Here is a 26946-nt window from a genome sequence, read left to right as displayed (position 1 = left end):
TTGGTGTCTGGGCTCTCAAGGACTTTGCCTCACTGTGTCTTTCGCACAGAAATACAGGGCTGAGTCCTCGTCTGTCAGGGGGTCCATTTGCAGATCCACCGTGTTTTTGCCGTTGTCTCTAGAGATGGTGAACCGGCCCTTCACGGAGTCAGTGTAGTATTTGTTGTTTCCATTCCAGCTAATACTTGAGACCCACTCCAGTCCCTTCCCTTCAGCCTGGCGGATCCAGCTCATTGCATAGTCATCAAATGTGAATCCAGAGGCCACACAGGTGAGTCTCAGCGACCCCCCAGGCTGCACCAAGCCTCCACCAGACTCCACCAGCTGCACCTCACACCGCACACCTGCAAACACAGAGATGTCCTGGTCAGGCACCTGTCACACATGCAGTGCTTCCCCCTCTCACACCACCCACACCCCAGGGTCTCCTGTTCCCCATCAATCACCTCCTAGGAGAGCAGCAAGGAGAACCCAACTTAGCCCAGACTCCATGGTGAGCCGTGTGTGTTGAGTCCTGATGACCGACTGGGGACACCTGCGACTCCTGGGGCTGGGGCTCCTCTCCCAGAGCTGCAGGGTCAGGGCTGGGCTGCTTTTCATCAGCACAGGGAGGGCCCCATTTGCATGAGCTCTGACTCAATAGCAGCCCTGGGGCTGTACATCTATGGAGTGGGTAGAGCCCCAGAGCAGGGGTGTGTGTTAGGGATGCTTAACACATTAAAATGCTTTCAAACTATATGAATTTTCATTGTGTCTTAGTGTATTGATAGAAATGAGTGACCCATATTGTGATTTGTTTCATACACTTGTGCAAAACCTAGTGTCATAGGAAGCCATGGATATTCATTTATTTACTTATAAAAATTGCAAAAAGTATACAAATGGTTGCTGGAAGGTTTTCCTGAGACCGTGTCTGGTGGGATGACCCCGGGGGTGTGGGCCTGTGTTCCTCCCAGTGGCCCCGACTGCTCCCTATTCCAGCCCCAGGGAAGAGCTGCCACATTCTCAGTGATTTTCAGGCCTTTCCTGCATGGGAATGTGGGATTTGCTGCATCGCAGTCCTACCTAAAACACGGAGGAAGCCAGGCTCACACACCTGTGCTCAGGACTCTAATGTTTCCTGGGTCCGTATCTAACCCTCCAGCCCTCCTGCCCCTCTGATACCCACAGTTCCCCACCCCTCCTTGCTGAGGTGCAGCGCCCAGGATAATGCACATCGTTACCCTTATGTCAATGACTGTGATGTAAGTGTCACTGTGCAACAGCATCACTATAAACCGAGCGCACAAAAGCTTCCCCCAGGATGTGTCCTTGTGTCCTGGGGATTTCTCCCCCGACCCCTTCCCTCCTCCTCACACCCACGAGATCATGGTCTTTATAGGGCTTCACAGGTGATCTCATCTTGGAGAATCAACACGAATGGATGCCCTGAGGGAGCTTTAATGCTGAGGGGCCAGTGAGCCTGGGCAAGGAGCTATCAGGGTACTTTTCACAATTCCTACAGGGCAAAGCAAGTCTGGGCCATGAGTTTGAAGAAAATGAAGGAACAAGGTATTTGGAATGAATGTTTGTAGACCCCAAGGCTGCCTGTGTTTCTCATCTAACGGATCAGTAAACCCATTTTTTCTCAAATAAACCCATGGACGCTGTGCTGGCCTGAGGCTGCCCTGCACGTGGCTCCTGGTGGGATGCACTGGCCACGCTCCCCACTGTGGTGCCCAGATACCCACCCTCTGCTCCTGCTGAAGCCGTCAGTGCTGCCATTTGTCCCTGGGAGTGGCTGCAGGATCTGGGAGATGGAGGGGGTCCCTGAAGGGACACTTTGTTCAAGGACACCCGCATGAATTTCTGGGACCTTCCCTGGCCTGCGGGACAGTGTCAGAAACCCCCTCCCTCCACAGCCTCTGCCCGTCCCTCCGGGTCAGAGGAGCTCCGGGAGCTGCCACCTCCCAGCACCGCCCAGCCCCCTGCCTTCTCCCTGCGCAAAGCTGCTGCCCAAATAAAGAACCCGGGCCAGTTAAATCCAGTCCTTGTGGCTGCTTTAGGGGACAGGGAATAAAAGGCAAAGACAACCCGTGATTGATAGAGACCTGCCTCTATGTGCAGGTGTCGTATAAACTGACCACGGCCATGGTCAGAGCTGTGCCCACCTGGCTGGCTTGTCCCCTCCAGTTCTTCTCTCCGACAGTCACCCACAGTCCCTGTAAGGGCGTCTGCAGATGTCATGAAAGTCCACCACCTCATTGCCCTGAGACTCGGGGTGTGTCCTAGACAACCGGGGTGTTCCAGGTTCCGTCAGAGCAGGACTGAGGGACACGATGTGCTCAGGGGACAGACACCTCTGCTGCAGCTCAGGAGGAAAAGTGAAGCCCTGAGGGGTGGTGGTGCCCAGCCTGCCCCACATCACAGACCCTCAGCTCTGAGTCACCACCCTTCCCCACCCTCCAACCCCACAGTGAGGGTGGCCTCTGCAGGACAGCTGAGCCTCACGGGACCCGCACCCACATCCCAGGTACTGATCCAGCCTCCCCTGGGCCTCTAACACCCACTGCCTTTCCCCAGGGTCCATGTGTGCACGGAGCAGGCACATCCTAGGCAAGCATGGTGTGGACATCCCATCGGCCTTTTATGGTGCTGGGGGCTCCCCAGCCTAGGTCACAGCTGAACCCCAGGTAAGGACTGAGCCCCATGTTCACCCCTGAACCCACATCAAGGAGCAGGAGACAGAGATGTGGCCACACATTGCAGCAACGAAAGACACTAATTCGTAGAAAGTGGGGCAATGCAACCAGGGCTCAGAGAGCCTGACCCAGACACTTTCTGTCAGATGTCACCTCCACCAGGTCCTCAGGCCACAGGCCCTGGACTGGATGCATTGGGTGTCACCACAATCCTCAGACTGCCCTTGGTGGTTTCCTAAGATTCCCACCTTGAGTCTCACTGAGAAACGCCCCCCCAGGGCCCTTAGCATCCTCAAGCCTCTGCTTTGGGACCCCTGCACACATTGCTGCCTCCACAAGTGACCCCCTGTATTTGGTGCATGTGATAAAGTGACCACACATCACAAGTTTCCTCAGCCAGAAATGCCCAGTTCCCAAGGCATGAGGAGCACAGAGGGTTTCCATGGGAAGCTGTTAGATGCAGAGGAAACCACAGACTCTGGCAGGAAGCAGCCTCCCTGTGCACCTGCTCCTGGGTCTGCTCTCTGAGCTGTGGGTGCTCAGCGCCCCCTGGAGTCCCGATGTCCCCTAGTGCATCCTGCGTATCCCAGGGTGTCGTGAGCACCTGGTATATACTGAGCACCCCTTTGTGTGCTCAGTGCCCCAGAGTCCTGAGATGCCTCCGGTGGTCCTGAGAGACCCTGAGAGCCACTGTGGAACCTGGGAACGTGGGCAGAGCTGCTCTGGAATGAAGGGAAGAGGCCCCCACCTCCACATCCATGTGGGTCTGTAAGTGTCCAGGTGCTCTCAGGGCCTTAACTGGACAGACATACATGAAGGGCCCATCCTGCCTCCAGGAGGTGGGGGCACCTGGACGGACAGGGTTCATGTACTCACAGAGGAGACAGTAGGGTAGGTGTGCCTTTGTTCATGGGGGTGCTCGTGGGTTTCAAGTGTAGCTCATCCCCAGGAAGGAAGAAACAGGTATGTGGGGCTCCGAGGTGCTGGTGACATTTGTGGACATTATTCATGGTGATTGTGGCTGGACACAAGGTCATGTTACAATACTAGGAAGAGAAAAATGGAAGAAAAATAAAGACCGAAGGGTCTTTAGCAATAAAAGGACATAAGGTAACCTGTAAAACAGATGCCATTGAAGGTCCCCAGTGATGAGGACACTGAGGGGAATCAGCCACCATGACCTGAGGGTGACTTAGAGGGGCAGGTGGCTCTCATGCTGGGGAGATGGGACCTTCCCTCTGATGCCTTGTGTCCCCTGGAGAGGGCTCAGAGGATGGACAGGGAGCAGAGTCTGGTCTCAGCACAGGGGGGCCTCACGTCTGCAGCGTGGAGTCTGTGGGACTCGGTGAGCGACCGTGTGACAATGTGTGCAGAGAGATGGCGCTGTTGTTGGGGTGTGTTCGCTTCAGGTGAGTTTCTGCTGCTGAATCAATGAAAATTCGCTGTCACCAGTTTTCTTTGTTTTGGTTTTATTAGCTCATGTTCTTGGAAGCCCAGTTGCCAACATTGGAAATAAAGAAGAAACTCAAATATGACAAGAAATTTTTCGCTACGTGTCCATAGACCCTTGGGAGTGATTAAGGTTAGGCTCAGGGAATCTTGTTCAAGATAACCTGGAGGCTGATCTCTAATGAGATGGAAACAGGTTAACGGAAACCATCAGTGATGACAAGAGCCTCAGTTCTCTGAGCCACTTATTGGAAAACCACCGGATCAGGCAAATACCCCCAGTATAGGATCTGATGCCTCCAGCTGTACATGAACATAGGTCTGCCTCCCTGGTGCAGCCTCACGTCCCCCCAGGCACCTGTCCCCGTGCACATGTGACAGCTCTGGGTCTGGGGTCACAGGCCTGGTTCTTCAGAACTCACTTTGGGGAAATCCCGTCCTTTCCCCTGTCCCTGCTACTCCCTGCGTGTGACTTTCAGAACCATGTTGTCAGGTCCATGCCTGGTGGGGGTCAGAGCCCCTGAACGTGACACAGACATTGAGTTGAATAAAGAGAATGGTGTCCTCCCACGTGGAGAATCTGCAATCTCACAGCTCCATGGTGGCGCCAGAGGGCTTCCAATGAATATTAGATAAATGCCTCTGTTTCTCTGCACTACGTGGTGTGGACAAACTGGTTTCTACCTAAATCCAATACTTGTGAGGACACTTTACAAAGACATCGGAGGTCATTCCTGGTCATGTGACACCAGCAACATCAAATACCTGGGCAATCTGTCCTGAGGGACATGGCCAGCACCCGGTCCTCAAGGGCCCCCTGTACACATACATGGATTTTGTCCAGTTCCACCTGCCATGGATTTGAATGTGTTTTATTTGTTGTGTATTTTCTCCTTGTCCCGAAGCGACTCCTTGACAAAAACCTACATTATTTTAAGTCCCTATAGCCGTGCCTGAGTGCACATTTCCCATGTGTGGTGGACCTGCTGTTACATCCAGTAATGGAGGTGCACACCTTCCAGCCTCATCATACACCAGCCCTGCAAGGCGTCATTACATCTCAAATTCCACTCTCCCCACATCCACAGTTTTCAAGGAATACTGAAAAATAATATTCTTTAATAAAACTATCCAAACTTTCCTCTGTGCCAAGGTGTTCCTACTGGATATGAAGGCATCAGGGTCCCCTCCCTGCGGACACACCCCTGACCCCCTGTGACATGGTCCCGGGGACGACCGTGCACTTAGACATGTTTCCTCCCATAGCCGCCTTGGCCCTAATGTGTTCGGACACTGCAAAATGTTTAAAAGAATCCATGTACCTGCTCATGTCACCAACAGGTGACGGCTGCCTCCCACTCCATCTTTCCCCAGACTCCCATGGGCCACAACCCATTCATTCCACGTACTGAGAGAAACACCACACACAAATAGCCCTTGAATCACACTGAAGGGATTTAACAGGAACTTTGACAACAAGCTTCGCTGCACAGCCCCAGAGTCAGTGTTTGGTTCACGGCTCACCAGTGTCTTCTTGTGCTCTGGCTGCTGTAACGAGGATCCACAGACGGGGTGGCTCATAAACAGCAGGAAATTCTTTCTCACAGCTGTGGGTCTGGGATCCCAAGATCAGGTGCCAGCAGGTTGAGTGACTGTGGAGAACCTCCTTCCTGGGGGACTGTCCCTCCTGTGACCTCACATGGAGGAAGGGAACAGGGAAGCCTTCTCAGTGCTGCTTCATGAGGGCCCTGACCCCGTCCCTGGGGCTCCGCCTCCTGACCTCAGTGCTCCCCAGAGGCCCTGCCTCCTAACACAGCACATTGCCCATTAAGTTTCAAAGGGCACATTTTGGGGTGGTTACAGTTTTCAGCAGATAGGAACCCCTGAAGAGTCAATATATAATTCCAACCAACCGGAAGGCTTCTTGGAGAGAGCCCATCACCTGAGGAATCTCACGGATCCTTAGAAGCCTCTGATCTTTGGACTCACAAGGCTGATGCACCTGTTTCATAACGGGGTCATGACCTTGGGGAGTTGACAGCTTCCACCCAGACTCTGGACCAACCCCTGGACAACGGCATTATTAGTATTACTTTGCTATTGTTATAGCTTGCTGACATGTAAACATACTTCCTATGGACTCAGGCTGTTGAAGGCTCTTTAACCCTGTGGATTAAATGAAGGTTCCTGTGGCCGGGATGTTCACCTGGGCATGGTTGGCTAGCTCACTACACACGTGTGGGGAACATGTCATTATTGACTCTATAGTAAGAGCCCTGGCTGTGCTCTGGGTGACATGACAGCATGGGATTCAAAGCTGCAGGAGAGCAGAGCAGAGGCTGGAGTGGTGGCAGTGATGAGGACAGAGACTGCGATGGCTCAGGTGGCAGAGAAGCCCAGAGGCGGAGACCGGCTTGCAGCCTGCAGACTCGCTCTGAGTGAACAAGATTTTAGTGATTAACCTCCCACCATGGAACTAAAGTGGATATAACTCTTTTACTCCAAGAACATTCTACTGTCATTTCTTTGGTCACATTGAATCCACAGTGAACTTGCCCAGGGCTGAAACCCATTGGCGAGACACATCTGTCACTGGTCCTCTGCCTCCCCCACTCACACATCCCACATCCCTACGGTCTCCTTTTCACCTTCTGGGAGAGCAGCAAGGAGAACCCAGCTCAGCCCAGACTCCATGGTAAGCTGTGTGTGTTGAGTCCTGATGACCGACTGGGGACACCTGGGACTCCCTGGGCTGGGGCTCCTCTCCCAGAGCTGCAGGGTCAGGGCTGAGCTGCTTTTCATCAGCACAGGGAGGGCCCCATTTGCATGAGCTCTGACTCTAAAGCAGCCCTGGGGCTGGACCTCCATGCAGGGGGTAGAGCCCTAGAGCACGGTTGCGATTCCTTAGGGAAGCTGAGCCCCTGTTGCACAACCTGCTCTCCCAGGGGAGGTGTGTGTCCGGCTCCCAACTGAATCCTCATCACAGAGCTCTGGGCACTGCAGTACAGGCCTGGGTCCTCGGCCATCACACTGAGCAGCTGTAGGATCACTTGGTGCTTGGCTGTGTCCCTAGAGATGCTGACTAGGGCCTGGAGGTCAGAGCTGAGCTGAGTGGTCCCCTTAGCCCAGATCACACCGACCGGTTCCAGCCCCCTTCCTGTGGGGGGCAGGTCCACCTCAGAATATTCCAGTACTGAGAGAGCAGGTGGCACAGGTGAATCTCAGCACCCATGAGGACTTTGCCATGCCCTCCCCACAGTGCGATGTCGTCCTTGGCCTGCACACCTGGAGGCAGGGAAGAACATGACTCCCCCAGACACACGCCTCATGCCTGCACCCCATTGCTGAGAACTGTGGGTCACTCAGTCAGGACAGAAGCCAGCAGGCAGAGCAGGGCCCATGGACAGGGCCAGGTGTTTCTGGATAGGGCAGGGCCCAGAGGGAGTGGTTGGATGACTCCTTAGTCATGCCTGGATTTCTCCTTGAATCTGGTGTGTTTGCACGGGCACAGTTCAGCGGTGTAAGGTGGAGGGCCAGGTGGGTTGCAGGTCACTGTGCCCACAGGTATCCTGAGGAGGCCCAGGCTAGTGAAGGGGAGGGGCCCCTGGGGAACCAGGGGCATGCAGGTCTGCCTGAGCCTCAGGGCTGCGATGCTGGGCCAGGCACCTGGGTCCCAGATGGCCCCTCTCGGTAGCTCTCCACGCAATGACATCATCTGCTCCCTGTTCATACACACCCCATTTCCTCATGGTGACCGAGAGGCTCTCTGTCCTATTTTAATACCCCACTGGCAATAGTGTCCAATGATGCTTTTCATACCATTTTAACAGACATCAGAATGAGTTTTCTTCAACAGAATAGAAAGCTTAAGGCACAGACTGCACCCTGATCAACGGACAGGTTCATGGGATGTGGGAGCACAGAGCGTGTCTCTTTGATCAGCAGCCTCCGTTGGGGATTTGGAGATTGGAGGTCCACAGGCCTCCGGGAGGGGGGCTCCCAGGACCTTCCTACTGCCTTTGCCTGTGTGCGGGCAGGGAGTCCCTTTACCTCCAGGATTACAGGCCACAGAATACGGGGTCCTTATCGGGAGCCAATGACCAATTCAGTGATTATCATAGGAGGACTGTGACACAATATTAGGGCTTTGAGGACAGAGAACATGAGAATTTCTTCCAACACTGACAACTTCCGTATGGATGGAGTACAAGATGGGAAAACAGTGTGATTTGATGTTTGGTATGGCCTGTGTTTGGGTAATAAGTGAGCAAGAAGATACTTGTGGAGACTGTGAGGATACAGAGAAGCAGAGAGGGGCGTCCATGGTGCCTGCAGAGAGAAAGCCCCGCCACCCCCCCACATTCACCCTGAGGCTGCCCGATCCTCCAGCAGCTTATCCTGAGGGACAAGGGAGGCCTAAGTGAGCACCTCCTGCACAACACAGATAAGGGACTGTAGGAACTGGCAGGAGAGTTGGGGCAAGGTGTCTCAGGGCCCACCTACTGGGCAGCCCACAGGAGGGAGGGGCACTGCTGAGGGCCTGGAGCCCAGACCCACCAGCCTGACTGGGGGCCCAGAACATGCTGCTGGTAATGTTATGGAAAACCTGAAAAACCTGGACTGGATTGCTGGTGGAAGAACTCGGAGGTCTTGGGGTGCTGAGGTTTATTTCACACCCAGCAGGCCCCAAGGGGAGTCGTCTCCCAAGGTCTGCGCTCCAAACAAAGTCAAGGCAAGCAGTATATATATTTCTGCTTCTGTATCTGCAACATTTCTACGTGCACAGCAAGGGAGCAGGCAAGGGGGAGGGAGGTCAGGGAGGGAGGTCCTGGCAGAGCGGGGAGTGAAGGGAGTTTCTGTTGTCTTTGCTCAGAAGAGCAGCAGGATAGAGCTGCCTGGACTAGCCTGCTGTCCTTGTAATTTTTCCCTGTCACCCTCCCTCTGATGCCCCTTTCCACACTTCCTTTTAGGATGCATCAGCTCCTTGGTTTATGATAGGGTCATAATGGATCTGCGTATGCATGAGCCGCACGGAGGACATGCGTTCCCTGATTAAGCTAAGGAGCCAGTTAGAGGTGCAGGGTCCCACTAATAGCTCATGGAGCAACAGAGCCGCGGGCCCAGCAAGGCCAGTTAACAGAGTTGTTAGCTACAGATTCCAGTTTAACACCTGCAGCTTGGGAGGCGCTAATGTCAGAGGGGGCTTGTGCAATTGGAGCGGATGGGCACATATCTTAAGGGCCGGTTAAAATAAGAAAGCAGCTGGAGGGGCACGTACCCCACCTGGAGTCCTCCTCCGCACCCCGCCTCAGCCCAGCCCTCCACTGACTGCGCAGTGGGAGCTGAGGACGCTCCAGGGACTGAAGGCAGACCCCGTAGTAATAGTCACCTGCTTAATCAGGGAACCAAATGTCATGAAAAACCTGAGAGGTCAGCATTGTGGTCAGCTGCCCCTTTAGTCGGTGCCTTTGGGGGCTGCCTGACCTTTTCATCCCCATCCCTCTGTGCTTGGCTCTGGACTCCCCCCATCAGACATTCCAGTGTGGCTGAGGCAGGTCTGGCGGACAGTGGGTCTCTTCTTCCCCTAATCGCACAGTCTGAGTCCCATTGATTTATTGTTTTAGTCCAGTATCTCCTCTCACCTTTAAGGGAAAGGGTGGCCCTGTTCTTACCATAGCATTTAGCAGGCGTGTAGGTGTAGGCACTGAACCTGGTCCCCCATTTGTCTGACTTTGTGCAACCACACTGAGGTTCCCCGGGAGTGTGGGGGAGAAGGGAAGGGAAAGAAGGTGTAGAAATAACTTGACAGAGTGCTAGTGGGGAGATGCGGGCAGAGTTTGAGTGTAGTTAGGAGAAACAGGTAAGCAAAGCACAGCAAAACAACCTACGACTGCCTAGTAGACAATAAACAGGGCAACTTTCGAGGAATAGTCCAGTCCTGGCAGGGGGGACAACAGCAGAGAGTTCAGTGCCCAGGATGAAAGATACCAGTCCAGCAAGGGCCAGGATCCACGGCGCACTGGTGTTCTCATCAGCCAGAGGGCAATCGTTGGGTGCGGAGGCAGAGAGGGTTCTGCAGGTCTGGCTGGGCCTCCCACGGATGTATTATTTGCCCGGATTATGGGCCCTTCTCACTCTGGAATGACAGACCCCCGGGGTGATGCCTGCAACGTTGGGGGCAGTAGGAATGGTTAGAACAACAATGCGGGGCCCAGTCCACTGAGGTTTGAGGGGGTCCCTTTTTCAATCTCTGACCTGGACTGAGTCCCCAGCCTGAGGGGAATGCACTGGGGTCCCCAAGGAGATCATGGCTCTTTCTAAGCTGTATTGCTGCAGCCTATTCAGGGTGGCTCCCAAGGCCTGGAGCTGCTCTCCTGCTCCCTTATCTCCCATCTGCTGTAGGTTCCCTGGAGGCTTCCTAGACACGGGGGAGGGCGTCTGTACACTAATTCAAAAGGGGAAAAGCCTTGAGTCCCAGGTGCACAGCGAGCACGCAGGAGAGCCGGGGGCAGTAGGTCCGCCCACGGACTTAGCTAGGGTTCCTTTGAGGGTGCGATTCATTCACTCCATTTTCCCTGAACTTGTGGCCTGTGTGCAGTGTGGAGTTTCCAGGTAATGTTGGGAGATTTTGTTAAAATCTGTATTGCATCTGCTATAAAGGCAGGTCCACTGTCACTGTGAATTGTAGACAGTAGGACAACCTGGGGCACAATTTCTCTCAGGAGGACTTTGCCTGCCTTCCGGCTTCATTCTGTCCTGGTTCAGAAAGGTTTGACCCACCCAGGGTATGGACGCACCATTACTAGGAGGCATCTGAGCCCTCTGCTTGGCTGGACATCTGTGAAGTCTATCTCAAGGTCTTCAAAGGGGGCAACTCCTGCTCTCTGGACACTGGGCGGGGGTCATAGTGCAGATCGAGCATTATTTCTGGCACAAGTCATGCTCCTCTCCCTGACCGCTTGGCATGATGCTGGCAACTGCCTGATGTAGTATTGCTTTTGGAGGAGGGCTTCTAGTGCCGTTTTCCTAGGTGGGTGAGCTGGTGGTGTTCACTGACTAGATGCCTTCCGGTTGCCCTTGGGACAAAGATGTGTTTGTCAGAAAGCATGTACTATTCTTTAGAGCTAGGGTGGCTCCGTCAGCCATGGCCCAGTCCTTCTCTTTTTCAGTGCATGTGGGTGGAGGGGCCTCCACTGGGGGTGTTAGGGTCGTAGCAAGGGAAGGAGCTTCATCTGTTTTTTATTTGGCTGCTGTTTTAGCTGCCTTATCCGCGAGCTGGTTCCCCTGTGTTATAGGGTTTTCCTTTTGATGTTCTATGCAATGCAGAACTGCTGCTTTCTTATGTATGAAGAGATTGAAGGCCCTTTTTGTGTCCGGCATGCCTAGGGCTGGTGCCTGTTCTGAAGCAGCCTTTATTTCCAGGAAGGCGGCTCTTGCCTCTTTTGTCCAGCCAGGGGGCCTTCGGTCTGCCTCCCACCCCCACCCCAGGAGGCTGTAGAGGGGCCTTGCCATTGCTGAGAATAGGGAGTCTAGATTTTGCTGAACCCTGCGTCCAACAGGAAATCTTGCATGCCCTTCTTCATCTGGGGGTGAGGTAAGGAGATAATGACCTTTTTCCTCTCTGGCCGTAGTGCCCTCTCTCCCTGGGTGAGGACGAAGCCCAAGTACCAGACTCTCTGCTGGCAGACTTGTGCCTTTTTCCAGGAGGCTCGGTATCCTGAGTGTGACAGGAGGTGCAGGATGACCTTTGTGCCTTTTGCACAATTTTCCTGGGTGTCACTGGCAGGGAAGAGGTCGTCTACATACTGCAGGAGGGTGCAGGGCATGGATTCTCTCAGAAAGCAGGCAAGGACTGGGGCCAATGCCTCTCCATAGAGACTGGGTGAGTTCTTGAGCCCTGTGGAAGGCGCGTCCATGTTGACTGCACCTGCCACCCCGTATCCGGTTCAGTCCATTTGAAGGCAAACAAGAGCTGGCTTTGGGGTGTAATTGAGGAGGTCAGCCATGGGGAAGGGTAGGTAGTAAAGCGTGGCCAGGCTGTGTGGTCCCATCTTTACTATGCCTTTCAGGATCCCATGTCTCTTGCACCAGCATCTAAAGGATGCCTGCTCCTGCCTGAGGGTTCAGTCTGGCTGCTGCTCTGGGTCTACTGGTTCTGGGGGTCGCAGGGAGGCTGACAGCTGCAGGGTATCCGGGACCCGGTGCTGGGTGCTGACAGTCTTGGGAGTGCATATGGTGGGGACAATATTGGCTCTTCCTCTGGGTCACCAGAAGAATTTGCAGAGGCTCAGGCTTCTGTTGATTCTTTGTGGGCTGCTTTGTTGAGCTGACTAAGACCCTACCCTGTCCCTGCCTGTTCCAAGCGAACCACACACAAGGGGGAGGGTCTGGGCAACTCCTAACCGGGAGTCAGTGTATGGGAACTGGTTGGGATGACCTGGGTCTCCAATGATGACCCATTGACTCGGTGGATTGTTGGGATATCTAGAGACCCTTCCGGAGGCCACCCTACACTAAAGGTGGGCTCTATGGATTCACACAGGGCTTCTAACCTGCCTGGAGTTAATTTTACTCTGTAGTTTTCTGAAAATCCCTTCCTGAAATTTTTGGTTGTGGTGTCGAGAACTGTGGGTTCACTGTGCCCTGACCCCATGATGTGTCTGTGGACAGTGCCATGACAACCGACAAGGGAGGGGTGCCTCCTCTAGAGAGGAGACCAGTCAGATGCCCGTCCATTCACGCTCCTTGTGGAGACTTTGGTCAGCCTTGACCAAAGTGCACCCGTGCAAGTCCCTGGCCAGGTCAGCCGAAGCTGACTCACTGTTATGACATGGTGGCTGACCACAAATAAGGCGAAAGACCCACTCAGATTCCGTAGCACAGGCCATGTAATCACAGGTTCTGTGCAGACTGAATGGCTTCAGCTGCCCTGCACACTCACTCACACACACACACTCGGACCAGAGTTTAAACATTCCCCCCCAGGAATGTGTACCTGTGAGACTTCTAAGAAGTCTCCGGAGGTGATCAGGCTCCCCTTCCACCCCAACGGGTGGGACTGGCTGGGTCAGGGGCCCCGGGGCCTTACCGGACTCGGCATCTGAACCAGATCCTCCCCTGCCAAGCCTCCTCGAGTCTGGTGGGAACAGCAGAGCAGGGCTGGCCCAGGGCAACCAGGTGGGAGCCTGCTGGCAGATCAGGCGGGGTGTGCCTTCCCGTGGCGATCTCCTGTCCATCACCGCCTGCCGTAGCCCCAAATTGGTGGCAACGAGAAGCCAGGGTGGTTGGGTTTCCCGGTCAGGGAACCAAATGTTATGGAAAATACTGGAAAAAAACCTGGACTGGGTCCCTGACAGAGGAACCAAGTGGCACTCGGAGGTCTTGGGGTGCTGAGGTTTATTTCACACTGACGGGCCCCGAGGGGGTCATCTCCCCAGGTCTGAGCCTTGTGCACAAGCAACGGGAGCAATTTATATTATTTTGATATGTGGCATTTTGGCATGTGTAGGGCAAAAGGAGGAGCCTGCAGTGGGGGAGTAGGGAGCGGGGGGTGCCCTGCTGATTTTTCCAACCAGAGTTAAAAAATGGTTTACTGACCTTGACGGCTGTGTTGAATCCTTCCGTTATCACGGATGACATTCCCTTGTGTACATGTGTCACATCTTCTTTATCAGTTCGCCTGCTGGTGGATGTGTAGGTGGCTTCTGTATCTCGGCTGTTGTAAATGATGCTGCAATGAACATAGGGTGGCATGAGTTAGTGAATTTGTTTCTTTCCTGTTGGGAGCGAGCCTATGGACTTTAAGCAATGCCAGTTATGTAAGTTAAGACAACAGCAATCATTTCTGCAGTATCCTAGAAAAAGCAAAGCTGCTCTCCTAGCCAAATCAATATAGATCTTGCAGTCAGATTGCTAAGCAACATTTCCTCCTCTGTTCTTTCCACTGGCATTCTAACCCTGCCAACACCCTGCTTCTCAAGAACATCCTCTGCCCCAGGGAAAGGCCCCCCCTTAAAACCTTCCTCCCAAGGGCCCCCACCCACAAGATGGCGAACTCCCTGCTTCTCTTCCAGGTCTCTCGCTCCCACCGGCACCACCTAAGGCCCAATCACCTTCTGACCCACCCCTTCCTCGCTACCTGTATAAATTGAGCCTGCAAACAATAAAGTGTGTCAGCTTGATCAGACATCCTGTCTTGCTGTCCGTTCTTTGTGTCCCTTGCCCCTCTTTTTTTTTTTTCAATTCTCTCCTCCAGGTCGTTGACCCCCGTTGATAGTCCTGCAGGTCGGGACACCTTCCAGCAAATTCTCAGGAGTGAAATTACTGGTCCTGTCATCAATAGAACAAAAAGGCATCCTACAGCATGGGAGAATATATTCATGAATGACATATCTGATAAAGGGTTGACATCCAAAATATATAAAGAGCTCATGCACCTCAACAAACAAAAAGCAAATAAGCCAATTAACAAATGGGCCAAGGAGCTGAACAGACACTTCTCCAAAGAAGAAATTCAGATGGCCAACAAGAACATGAAAAGATGCTCCACATTGCTAATCATCAGAAAAATGCAAACTAAAACCACAATGAGATATCACCTCACATCAGTAGGGATGGCCAATATCCAAAAGACAAACAACAACAAAGGTTAGTGAGGTTGTGGAGAAAGGGGAACCCTCCTACACTGCTGGTGGGAATGTAAACTAGTTCAACCATTGTGGAAAGCAGTGTGGAGGTTCCTCAAAAAGTTCAAAATAGAAATACCATTTGACCCAGGAATTCCACTCCTAGGAATTTACCCTAAGAATGCAGGAATTTACCCTAAGAATGCAGTTCGAAAAAGACAGACACATCCCTATGTTTATCGCAGCACTATTTACAATAGCCAAGATATGGAAGCAACCTAAGTGTCCATCAATGGATGAATGAATAAAGAAGATGTGGTACATATACATAAGGGAATATTATTCAGCCATAAGGAGAAAACAAATCCTACCATTTGCAAAAACATGGTTGGAGATAGAGGGTATTATGCACAGTGAAATAAGCCAGGCAGAGAAAGAGAAGGATCAGATGATTTCACTCCTCTGTGGAGTATAAGAACAAAGCAAAAACTGAAGGAACAAAACAGCAGCAGACTCACAGAACCCAAGAATGGACTAACAGTTACCAAAGGGAAAGGGACTGGGGAGGGTGGGTGGGAAGGGGGTGATAAGGGGAAAAGGGGCATTACAATTAGCACACAGAATGTAGAGGGTGGGGGACATAGGGAAGGTAGTACAACACTGCGAAGACAAGTAGTGATTCTATAGCATCGTACTATGCTGATGGACACTGTAATGGGGTGTGTAGTGGGGACTTGATAATGGTTGGAGTCTAGTAACCATAATGTTGCTCATGTAATTGTAGATTAATGTTATCAAAATAAAATAAAAATAAAAAAAGAAATTACTGGTCCTATCGTATTTGTATTTCTACCTTTTTTGAGGAATGTCTGTACTGTTTTCCAAAGTCACTGCACACATTTACATTCCTGCCAACAGTGTGTGAGGGTTCCCTTTAATCTACATCCTTGCCAATGCCTGTTACTTCTTTTCTTTCAGATAATAGCCATTTGGGTAGAAAATGCCTTATCTGGGGTAGAGGGTCCTGAGTGGCATAGAGATGATTACAAGTAAGGCTGGAAATGTGTATGAGGGCTGGACACTAAGTGCCATGAAGGTGTTATAGTGGGAAATGCTCCGGAGCCACACAAAGGCTCCCCGAACTCATAAAAACCTTTCCTCTAGGATGGGGACAAACCACAGAAGCTGCCCTCCCCAGGGGTTCAGCCTGAGAAAGAGGATGAGCAGCCCCCGCAGAAATGCATGCAGCCCCCCTGCCCATGTCCACTATGGAGATGAAGATCTGACTTTCAGGGAGCCATCAAACTGCATCCTGTGCTGGGGGACCAGTAGGACCTGGAGGGGCCAGAGGTCAGCCCCACAGTCATGATGAGAAACACATCCCGCCCTTCACCTTATTTAAGATAGGACACTAGGGGTAAGGACAGCAACCATGAGTCCCATTACACCAGTGCTGTGCCTCAGCTTCCACAGGCTTTCACACAGGCCCTCTGGTGGGACAGCAGACAGTGGGGACACTGTAATCCTCCCAACACTTGGGACCAGGATTGAAATTGCCTATGAAAATTGATGGGGGTGCTGGGGAGAAGGACCACCTGGACTCACTCTGTTGTGTGTAGGAAGGAGAAGAGTTTGTACATGGGAATCTGGAGCCCTGTCCTTGTACCAAGCCCTGGTCCTCTGTGTGCACCCACTCCCCTCCAGGGAGGGTCATAATGCACTGGACTTTCAGGAGAGTGAGGGTGTGTGTCTGCAGTCCTACTGAGGGGCAGGCACAGGCATGGCATCCACACCTCTGAGAACATCGGGACCAGAGCAAACCCAGTCCCCTAGTCCCTCACCTCCCACTCCTGCTGCTACTGGCCTAACACAATGACTAAAACCAAAGGCCTTACAATACCAAGTGTTGACATGCATATAGAACTGCGGACAGGTTCACCGTGTTGGTGGGAATGAGAATCTACACAGTCACTCTGGAGCTCAGTAAGGCAGTTTTCTACAAAGATGAGGGTAGTTTTATCCTACAATCGACAATTCAAGGTCCCTACCGACCTCTCATGAGAACTTCTGTCCACACAAACTACACGGGAATGATTGTCATTGCTCTATTCGTAAGGGCTGAAACAGGCGGCAAGCAAGATTTCCTTTCACAGGTGAGGGGTGAGCGCTCTGTGTTCCACACGTGCAGTGGACAGTCTTCACTGGCAGAATGTGTGACTGAGACCTGTAGGGGAGCTAAGAAGACATGCAGGAGTCTCTTTTTGAAATGGATGTGAACTTCACTTATCATAAAATTAACTTTTTTTAAAGTGAACACTTGAGTGGCATTAAGTCATTCTCAACCTTGTGCAACCATCTCCTTTGTCCAGGCCCCAAACCTTCCCATCTCCCCAAAAGGAAACCGTCCCGCAAGCCCCTTCCTCCTGTTCCTCTCACCTCCATCCCTGGCCGCACAGCCTGATTTCTGTCCTGTGGACTCGCCTGTCCTGTGTATTTCACACGAGTGGAATCACATCCTCTGCACAGTTTGTGTCTGTCCCCATCAAGGTTTCAGAGTTCATCCACCTTGGAGTTTGTGTCTGTGCATCATTCCTTAGTTGGCTGAATAACATTCCACAGTAAGGATATTCCACCATTCATTCATGCACAGCTTAACATCTGGGCAGTTTCCACCCCTCTGGTTGTTGTGAATACTGCTGCAGTGGATATGCATTTATTCATGTCTGTTTGGGTCCCAGTTTCCATCCTTTTCCATGTACATGTCACAGCAGAAGTGCTGGTGGTGTGCTCATCCTGTCTGTAACATTTTGAGGACCTTCTGTCTGTTCTCCGCAGTGCCCAGCATCTTTCCACATCCCCAGCCCAGTACCCTGAGGGCTCCCAGTTCCCCACACCCCTACTTCCCCTCTGCTTATCATAGCCATCTAGTTGCCTGGAAGTGGTACATCCTGGTTTTTCAGTTTCTATTTCCCTAAGATCTGAAGGTGTGGAGTATATTTTCATGTGTCTATTGGCCATTGTATATCTTCTTTGGAGTAAGATTCATTCAAGTCCTTTTCTGCCTCCCTGTTTAAATGTGGGTGGCTTACCATTCTGTTGTTCAGTAGTTAGTGTTCTTTGCATATTCTGGGCACTGGACTCTTGTCAGGTTTGCAAATCTTTTATTTCATTCTGTAAAGTGTCTTTTCACATTCCTACTAATGTCCTTTAATGACAGAAGTATATAGTTTTGATGAATGCCAAGGTAGCTCTTCTTTCTTTGCAGCTCTCAGTGTCATAAGAAGAATGACGTGACACATCCAGGGTCATGAAGAGCTGCTCTCATGTTCCCCTCCAGGGATCTCAGGATGTTCGGTTTTACATTCAGCTCCTCAAAGCACTTTGAGTTGGTCTTTGTATATGAGGTAAGGTTGGGACAGATTCATTGTTTGCAAGTGGAAATCCACTTCTCAGGGCAGCATTTGGGGAGATACTCCACCTCATGCTCCCTGCAACCTAGACAGAATTAATTCATCCTGGAAGTGTGGACCTCTCTGCACGCTCAGTTCCATGCCACTGGTTTACATGTCAGCCCTCATACCAGGAGGAAACTGTTTTGATGCTTCCCAAATGCCATGAGGATCCCTCAGTCATGACTGGGGATGCAAAATGGTAAACCCACTTGTGAGGTACTTTAAGTGTCCCTATGGAGAAAACCTGGACATTCCAAGTAATGGGGTGGGCAGGCCCTGAGGGATTTAACCAAGTCATGTAAAAACTTAGGTTCACACAAACCTCCACAAAGAGATAATGCTTATATCTGCGTTATTCATTTGAACTTCTCATATTGTACATTCTGCTCACAGGAAGACAAGTCACAGGGAACAAATGACCCCAGAGCTTTGGAACTGGGATGGGGATGGAAGTGTTGGCTATGTGTTACACAAGGTCCATGCTGCCGTGGACAGGATTGTGGAGGTGATTCTGGTGAGACTCGGAGACAAAGATGACTGCTTTAGAGATGGCCTCTGCTTCCTAGAGAACACGTTACTCTGATTGGATTTTAAGTACAGGGTTTAGTAAAGGCAGTTCTGATCATGTTCTCAGATGAAGACCAGAACAGGGCTTGACACTGGAGGGGGGCCATCCTCTTTATTACCTGGGAGAGAGCTTGGTGCAGCTGTGTCTGTGTCCTTCTTCTGTGGAAGGGAGAGGGTGGGAGAATGACCCTGACCCGTCTCCGAGGGCCGGTGCTAAGCGGGGCTGAAAGACGTGTCGGCTCCTCCTTGGAACTTGAAACAAGTGCAGTGGGACCTGTCTAGACCGTTTGCAGACTGTATGCCTGCTTCTCCACGTCACCATCAATGATCCAGGGTAACCACATCTTCCTATGAGAAAAGGAACAGTGGCTTGGCCCTGAGTGAGTCCGCAAAACTCCAAGAACACCAGACCACCCCCTACTTCTCTTTTGAAATCTGTCCAGGGTTTCTGCTGAAGCCACATGTCCTGTGATCTGTCCCAGCCTCTGACAGGTTCGTTGTGGTGTGATTCGGGGGCCCTCTGAAGGGTGTCTGGTTTGAACACCCCTGGGCGGTCATGCAGGCAGTCCAGGAATGTCCCCAGTGCCCCACCCACCCTCGCTGTGGTCGAAGGCCGTGTGGTCTCACAGATGCTGCAGCCTCACCGGGCACCCTTGTTGTGTCCCTCACTAGGGTGTCTTCCTAAAATAATAAAGCAAAATACACAAACCATCTTAATAGACTCTTTATTCAGCTGCTAAGATGCCAAGCATCAGAAAATCACTTTTATGAGTTCTTGACATCAAGAGCCTCTTTCTGCTGGGGGAACACAGAATGGTCCAGGCCATGGTCAACTGCACATGGCAGGCTGACTAGGCCTGGCCCCAGTTTTCTATCAAACACTAAGCTGACTGCTGCTGTGATGATATTTTACAGTTTTACTCAAATCCATCATCCAGTGTCCTACCCCAGGAGGCTCTCCTAGATAACCTGGTGGGGCCTGAGTCACACAGAGCAGGCCCGGGGATGACCTTGCTGGTGGACAGCAGCTCAGCTTCCCGAGGGTCCAGCCTGGCCTTCCTGATGACCACCCCCATGGACCCTGGGTGAGCCCATCCTGCACCCTGATGGCCACCCCACAGCCCACAGCCATGAGGGAGGCTCATCTGCAGGCCACCCAGAGCCCAGGTGAGCAGGCCACACAGTGACAGTGTGAGCAGCACGAAGTCATATCTTCCTCACTCCCCATGGTCACCAAACACGTGCACCCCCTGGGCTCCCGCTTCCTGCTTTTTGCCAATGTGTCTGCACAGGGAACAGCAGGGGAGCCCTGGACAGGGTGAGGGACAACATCCCTCCAGCCCTTTCAGTAGCCTGCAGGCGTCACAGCTGAGCTCCAGGTAAATATCCTGAGCACTGAAATTAGGGCACAGATAACACATCCTCTAAGCTCAGGAGCAGAGGCAGCAAAGGGCAAAGCAGGAAAACAACTAGTGGTGGTGAAACAGATAAGAAGGAAAGTGAGCTCAGGGTCAGAGCCTAGGTTTATCTGTGCACTGTGGTCAGGGGGTGACTCAAAAGTGAGCCCAGAAGAGACTGCAGCATCCGATGCTGGCCCAGCTTCTGGGTGGCTTTGGCCACACCCAGACACCCCATGCTAGTCAGAAATTCCCTCAGAGGTTCTGTGCTGACCCTGATGGAAACTCCCACCAGGGTCCCCTGAGCTTCCTCGTGACTCTGATCCTGGTGACCAAGAGGGTCATTTCTGCCTCCTTAAGGGACATGATTAATTTGGTGCAGGTGAGAATTTCAATCCCAGTCACTAGGAATGCAAATGAAACCTGCACTGTGTGATGTCAGAAGTGAGCACAGGATTATAAATATAGACAAGTTCCTTTGGGAGCTGCCACATGGAGAGGAAGCCCAGACCTGACAGGAAGCCACCCTGAGCCTCCCTGTGCACCTGCTCCTGGGGCTGCGTCCCTCTGACGGTGGGTCCTCAGCGTCCCCTGGTGTCCTGAGCCCCTGCAGCCCAGCCACTACTGTGTCCTCCAGGGAGGTTGGTGTCTGGGCTCTCAAGGACTTTGCCTCACTGTGTCTTTCGCACAGAAATATAGGGCTGAATCCTCGTCTGTCAGGCGGTCCATTTGCAGATCCACTGTGTTCTTGGCGTTGTCTCTGGAGATGGTGGACCGGCCCTTCACGGAGTCAGTGTAGTATTTGCTGTTTGCATTACCACTAATACCTGCAACCCACTGAAGCCCCTTTCCTGGAGCCTGGCGGATCCAGTGCATGGCATAGCTACTGAAGGTGAATCCAGAGGCCACACAGGTGAGTCTCAGCGACCCCCCAGGCTGCACCAAGCCTCCTCCAGACTCCACCAGCTGCACCTCACACTGCACACCTGCAAACACAGAGATTTCCTGCTCAGGCACCTGTCACAAGTTCACTGCTTCCCTGACTCACATGCAGGAACAAACACAATGTCTCCTGTTCCCCATCCATCACCTCCTAGAAGAGCAGCAAGGAGAACCCAGCTCAGCCCAGACTCCATGGTGAGCCGTGTGTGTTGAGTCCTGATGACCGACTGGGGACACCTGGGACTCCTGGGGCTCAGGCTCCTCTCCCAGAGCTGCAGGGTCAGGCCTGGGGTGCTTTTCATCAGCACAGGGAGGGCCCCATTTGCATGGGCTCTGACTGTATAGCAGCCCTGGGGCTGGACGTCTATGGAGTGGGTTGAGCCCCAGAGCAGCGGTGTGTGTTAGGGATGCTTAATACATTAAAATGCTTTCAAACTATATGAATTTTCATTGTGTGTTAGTGTATTGAAGGAAATCAGTGACCCATGTTGTGATCTGTTTTATACACTTGTGCAAAAATTAGTGTCATAGGGAGCCATGGATATTCATTTATTTACATATAAAAATTACAAAAAGACTACAAAGGTGTGCTGGAAGGGTTCCCTGAGATCGTGTCTGTTGGAATGACCCCTGGGGTGAGGGCCTGTGCCCCTCCCAGTGGCCCCGACTGCTCCCCAATTCATCTCCAGGGAAGAGCTGCCACATTCCCAGTGATTTTCAGGCCCTTCCTGCATGGGAATGTGGGATTTGCTGCATCGCAGTCCTACCTAGAACACCGAGGGAGCCCCGCTCACACACCTGTGCTTAGGGCTCTAATGTTTCCCGGGTCCATATCTAACCCTCCAGCCCTCCTGCCCCTCTGATACCCATGGTTCCCCACTCCACCTTGCTGAGGTGCAGCACCCAGGAAATGCACATCATTACACTTACATCATTGACTGTGACATATGTGTTCCTGCAAACCAGCATCACTACAACCCGATGGGAGAAAGGCTTCTCCCAGGATGTGTCCTCGTGTTCCTGGGATTCCTCCCCCTGACCCCTTCCCTCCTCCTCACACCCAGGAGATCGTGGTCTTTATGGGGCTTCACAGGTGACCTCATCTTCGAGAATCCACACGAATGGATGCCCAGAGGGGGCTTTAATGTTGAGGGGCCAGTGAGCCTGGGCCAGGAGCTATCGGGGTACTTTTCACAATTAATACAGTGTTGCCACCTTTCCCCTGGGAGTGACTGCAGGATCTGGGAGATGGAGGGGGTCCCTGAAGGGACACTTTGGTCAAAGACACCCCCATGAATTTCTGGGACCTTCCCTGGCCTGCGGGACAGTGTCAGAAACCCCCTCCCTCCACAGCCTCTGCCTGTCCCTCCGGGTCAGAGGAGCTGCGGGAGCTGCCACCTCCCAGCACCGCCCAGCCCCCTGCCTTCTCCCTGCGCAAAGCTGCTGCTCAAATAAAGAACCCGGGCCAGTTAAATCCAGTCCTTGTGGCTGCTTTAGGGGACACGGAATAAAAGGCAAAGACAACCCAGTGACTGACAGAGACCTGCTTGCGTGGGCAGGTGTCATATAAACTGACCACGGCCGTGCTCAGAGCTGGGCCACCTGGCTGGCTTGTCCCCTCCAGTTCTTGTCTCCAACAGTCACCCACAGTCCCTGTAAGGGCATCTGCAGATGTCATGACGTCCACCTCCTCATTGCCCTCAGACTCGGGGTGTGTCCTAGACAACCTGGGTGTTCCAGGTTTGGTCAGAGCAGGTCTGAGGGACACAATGTGCTCAGGGGACAGACACCTCTGCTGCAGCTCAGGAGGAAAAGTGAAGCCCTGAGGGGTGGTGGTGCCCAGCCTGCCCCACATCACAGACCCTGAGCTCTGAGTCACCACCCTTCCTCACACTCCAACCCCACAGTGAGGGTGGCCTCTGCAGGAAAGCTGAGCCTCACAGGACCTGCACCCACATCCCAGGTACTGATCCAGCCTCCCCTGGGACTCTACACCCACTGTCTTTCCCCAGGGTCCACGTGTGGGGGGAGCAGGCACATCCTGGGCAAGGGTGGTGATAATGTCCCTTCGGCCTTTAATGGTGCTGTGGGCTCCCCAGCCTAGGTCACAGCTGAATCCCAGGTAAGGCCTGAGCCCCAGGTTCACCCCTGAATCCACATCAAGGAGCAGGAGAGAGATGTGGCCACACAGTGTAGCAAAGAAAGACACTAATTCACAGAAAATGGGGCAATGTGAGCAGGGCTCAGAGAGCCTGACCCAGACACTTTTTGAGGAGGAGTGTCAGATGTCACTCCCACCATAGGTGACCCCCTGTATTTGGTGCATGTGATAAAGTGACCACACATCACAACAAAGATTCCTCAGCCAGAAATGCCCAGTTCCCGAGGCATGAGGTGCACAGAGGGTTTCCATGGGAAGCAGTTAGATGCAGAGGAAACCACAGACTCTGGCAGGAAGCAGCCTCCCTGTGCACCTGCTCCTGGGGCTGCTCTCTGAGCTGTGGGTGCTCAGCGCCCCCTGGAGTCTAGATGTCCCCTAGTGCATCCTGCGTGTTCCAGGGTGTCGTGAGCACCTGGTGTATCCTGAGCACCCCTTTGTGTGCTCAGTGTCCCAAGACCTGAGATGCCTCCGGTGGTCCTGAGGGACCCTGGGAGCCACTGTGGGACTTGGGAAATTGGTAGACCTGCTCTGGGGTGAGGGGAAGAGGCCCCCAAGTCCACATCCATGTGGGTCTGTAAGTGTCCAGGTGCTCTCAGGGACTTAACTGGACAGACATACATGAAGGGCCCATCCTGCCTCCAGGAGGTGGGCTCACCTTAATGGACAGGGTTCATTGTACTCACAGAGGAGACAGTAGGGTAGGTGTGCATTTGTTCATGGGGGTGCTGGTGGGTTTCAAGTGTAGCTCATCCCCAGGAAGGGAGAAACAGGTATGTGGGGCTCTGAGGTGCTGGTGACATTTGTGGACATTATTCATGGTGATTGTGGCTGGATACTACGTCATGTTATAACACTAGAAAGATGAAAAAAGAAGAAAAATAAAGACAGAAGGGTCTTTAGAAATAAAAAGACCAAGGGTAAAGCTGGAAAGATGCCATTGAAGTTCCCCAGTGATGAGCACACTGAGGGGAATCAGCCACCATGACCTGGGGGTGACTTAGAGGGGCAGGTGGCTGTCATGCTGGGGAGATGGGACCTTCTCTCTGATGCCTTATGTCCCCTGGAGAGGGCTCAGAGGATGGACAGGGAGCAGAGTCTGGTCTCAGCACAGGGGGGCCTCACGTCTACAGAGTGGGTCTGTGGGACTCGGTGAGCGACCGTGTGACAATGTGCGCAGAGAGATGGCGCTGCTGCTGGGGTGTGTTTGCTTCAGGTGAGTTTCTGCTGATGAATCAATAAAAAATTCACTGTCACCAGTTTTGTTTGTTTTGGTTTTATTATCCACATATTCTTCGAAGCTCAGTTGCAAACATTGGAAACAAAGAAGGAAATCAAATATGACAAGAAATTTTTCACTAAGTGTCCATATACCCTTGGGGGTGATTAAGGTTAGGTTATGGGAATCTTGTTCATGATAACCTGGAGGCTGATCTCTAATCATCAGTGATGACAAGAGCCTCAGTTCTCTGAGCCACTTATTGGAAAACCACCGGATCAGGCAAATACCCCCAGTATAGAATCTGATGCCTCCAGCTGTACATGAACATAGGTCCGCCTCCCTGGTGCAGCCTCACGTCCCCCCAGGCACCTGTCCCCGTGCACATGTGACAGCTCTGGGTCTGGGGTCACAGGCCTGGTTCTTCAGAAGCTCACTTTGGGGAAATCCCGTCCTTTCCCCTGTCCCTGCTACTCCCTGCGTGTGACTTTCAGAACCATGTTGTCAGGTCCATGCCTGGTGGGGGTCAGAGCCCCTGAAGGTGACACAGACATTGAGTTGAATAAAGAGAATGGTGTCTTCCCACGTGGAGAATCTGCAATCTCACAGCTCTGTGGTGGAGCCAGAGGGCTTCCAATGAAAGTTAGATAAATGCCTCTGTTTCTCTGCACTACATGGTGTGGACAAACTGGTTTCTACCTAAATCCAATACTTGTGAGGACACTTTACAAAGGCATTGGAGGTCATTCCTGGTCGTGTGACACCAGCAACAGCAAAGACCTGGGCAATCTGTCCGGAGGGACATGGCCAGCACCCGGTCCTCAAGGGCCCCCTGCACACGTACACGGAGTTTGTCCAGCATTCAGCTGTCATGGATTTGAATGTGTTTATTTGTTGTGTGTTTTCTCCTTGTCCTGAAGCGACTCCTTGACAGAAGCCTCCATCCCTTCAAGTCCCTAACGCCGTGCGTGAGTTCCCGTTTCCAGCGTGCAGTGGACCTGCTGTTACTTCCTGTAACGGAGGTGCTCACCTTCCAGCCTCATCACACACCAGCCCTGCAAGGCGTCATTACCTCTCAAATGCCGCTCTCCCCACATCCACAGTTGTCCAGGAATGTTGGAAAAATAATGTTCTTTAGTAAAATTATCCAAACTTTCATGTGCCAAGGTGTTCCCACTGGACATGAGGGCATCAGGGTCCCCTCCCTGCAGACACACCCCTGACCCCTGTGACACGGTCCCGGGGACGACCGTGCACTTAGACATGTTTCCTCCCATAGCAGCCTTGGCCCTAATGCGTTCGGACACTGAAAAATGTTTAAAAGAATCCGTGTACTGTAGCTGCTCACGTCACCAGCAGACGATGGCTGCCTCCCACTCCATCTTTCCCCAGACTCCTGTGGGAGGCAACCTGTTTATCTATTGGGAGAAACATCAGATTAAAACCATCCTTGAATCACACTGAAGGGATTTTAACAGGAACATTAACAACAAATGTCGCTTCACAACTGCAGAGAGTCAGTGTTTGGCTTCATGGCTCACCAATACCTCCCTCTCCTCTGGGTGCTGTAATGAAGGTCCACGGACTCGGTGGCTTCTGAACGACAGGAATTTATTCCTCATGGTTGTGGGGTCTGGGAATCTGGGGTCAGGTGAAAGCAGGATGGGGGACTGGGGAGAACCTCCTCCCTGGGGGGCTGTCCCTCCTGTGGCCTCCATGGAGGGCGGGGCAGGGGAGCCTCCTCAATGCTGCTTCATGAGGGCGCTGATCCCATCCCTGAGGCTCCGCCTCCTGAACTCAGTGCCCCCAGAGGCCCTGCCTCCTAACCCATCACAGTTGGCATGAAGTTTCAACATATGAAATTCTTGGGGACACAAACCTTCAGCCCATATCAGTAACTAAACATCACGTTAACATTCCAAACACCTGGACGTCTGCTGCAGCAGAGCCACTCAGGCTGAGGAATCCGAGGCCTCTGACCTTTGAATGAACATGGCTAATGCAGGACCTTGAGAACAAGCTCATGACCTTGAGTAATGGCTTCCTCCTGAGACTGGGTCACACCCCTTGCTAATTCCATTATTTCCATTATTTTCTTATTAGAATTCCTTAATTACTCATGAACTTTCTTCTACACTCAGTAGACCCAGGTTGTTGCCTTCCCATAATGACCTCTTATCTCCCACCCAGTTTTTATACTTTTCAGTTTAATACAGTCTCAGGCTCTGTTTTGACGTCTGGCTACTGACACCCCAAGAATCATCCCCTCCCTCCCTGTGCCCACACGTGGAAAAATGATAGAAAGCACGGCTCCCCTCCCTGGATGCCAGTGGGTCACGGAATCCACAGAAGCCCTCCTGGGAGCAGGACCCTCACCCCATCCCCCTGACCCACAGTCACTCTCTGGGGGAGTCTCCTTTCCCATCTTTCTCTGTTTCCCGATGAGACTGGACGAC

The 26946-nt window shown here is 52.5% G+C and overlaps 1 protein-coding gene across 1 annotated transcript; it reads right to left on the bottom strand.

The window, feature by feature from the left end:
• Positions 1–21408, bottom strand: LOC118919449 (uncharacterized). Its single transcript, XM_057488862.1, has 6 exons — positions 21262–21408; positions 20837–21157; positions 7267–7415; positions 7115–7219; positions 6779–7013; positions 1–344 (listed from the first exon to the last, which is right to left on the bottom strand). The coding sequence occupies exons 1-6, from the start codon at positions 21305–21307 to the stop codon at positions 16–18; spliced, it is 1185 nt and encodes a 394-aa protein (XP_057344845.1). The 5' UTR covers positions 21308–21408; the 3' UTR covers positions 1–15.
• Between the last annotated feature and the right edge of the window lie 5538 nt (positions 21409–26946).

Source organism: Manis pentadactyla, chromosome 11 (assembly GCF_030020395.1).
Source record: "Manis pentadactyla isolate mManPen7 chromosome 11, mManPen7.hap1, whole genome shotgun sequence".
In the NCBI taxonomy this organism is placed as follows: domain Eukaryota; kingdom Metazoa; phylum Chordata; class Mammalia; order Pholidota; family Manidae; genus Manis; species Manis pentadactyla.
This window is presented reverse-complemented; position numbering and strand designations above follow the sequence as displayed.

Excerpts from the sequence above, each read along its gene's own strand:
- LOC118919449 (XM_057488862.1), bottom strand. The coding sequence starts at position 21,307 with ATGGAGTCTGGGCTGAGCTGGGTTCTCCTTGCTGCTCTTCTAGGAG. Across the intron at positions 7,014-7,114 it reads ACTGCAGTGCCCAGAGCTCT|GGCTCTACCCCCTGCATGGA; the intron begins GTGATGAGGATT and ends ACCGTGCTCTAG. Across the intron at positions 345-6,778 it reads CCTTGCTGCTCTCCCAGAAG|GTGTGCGGTGTGAGGTGCAG; the intron begins GTGAAAAGGAGA and ends CTGTGTTTGCAG.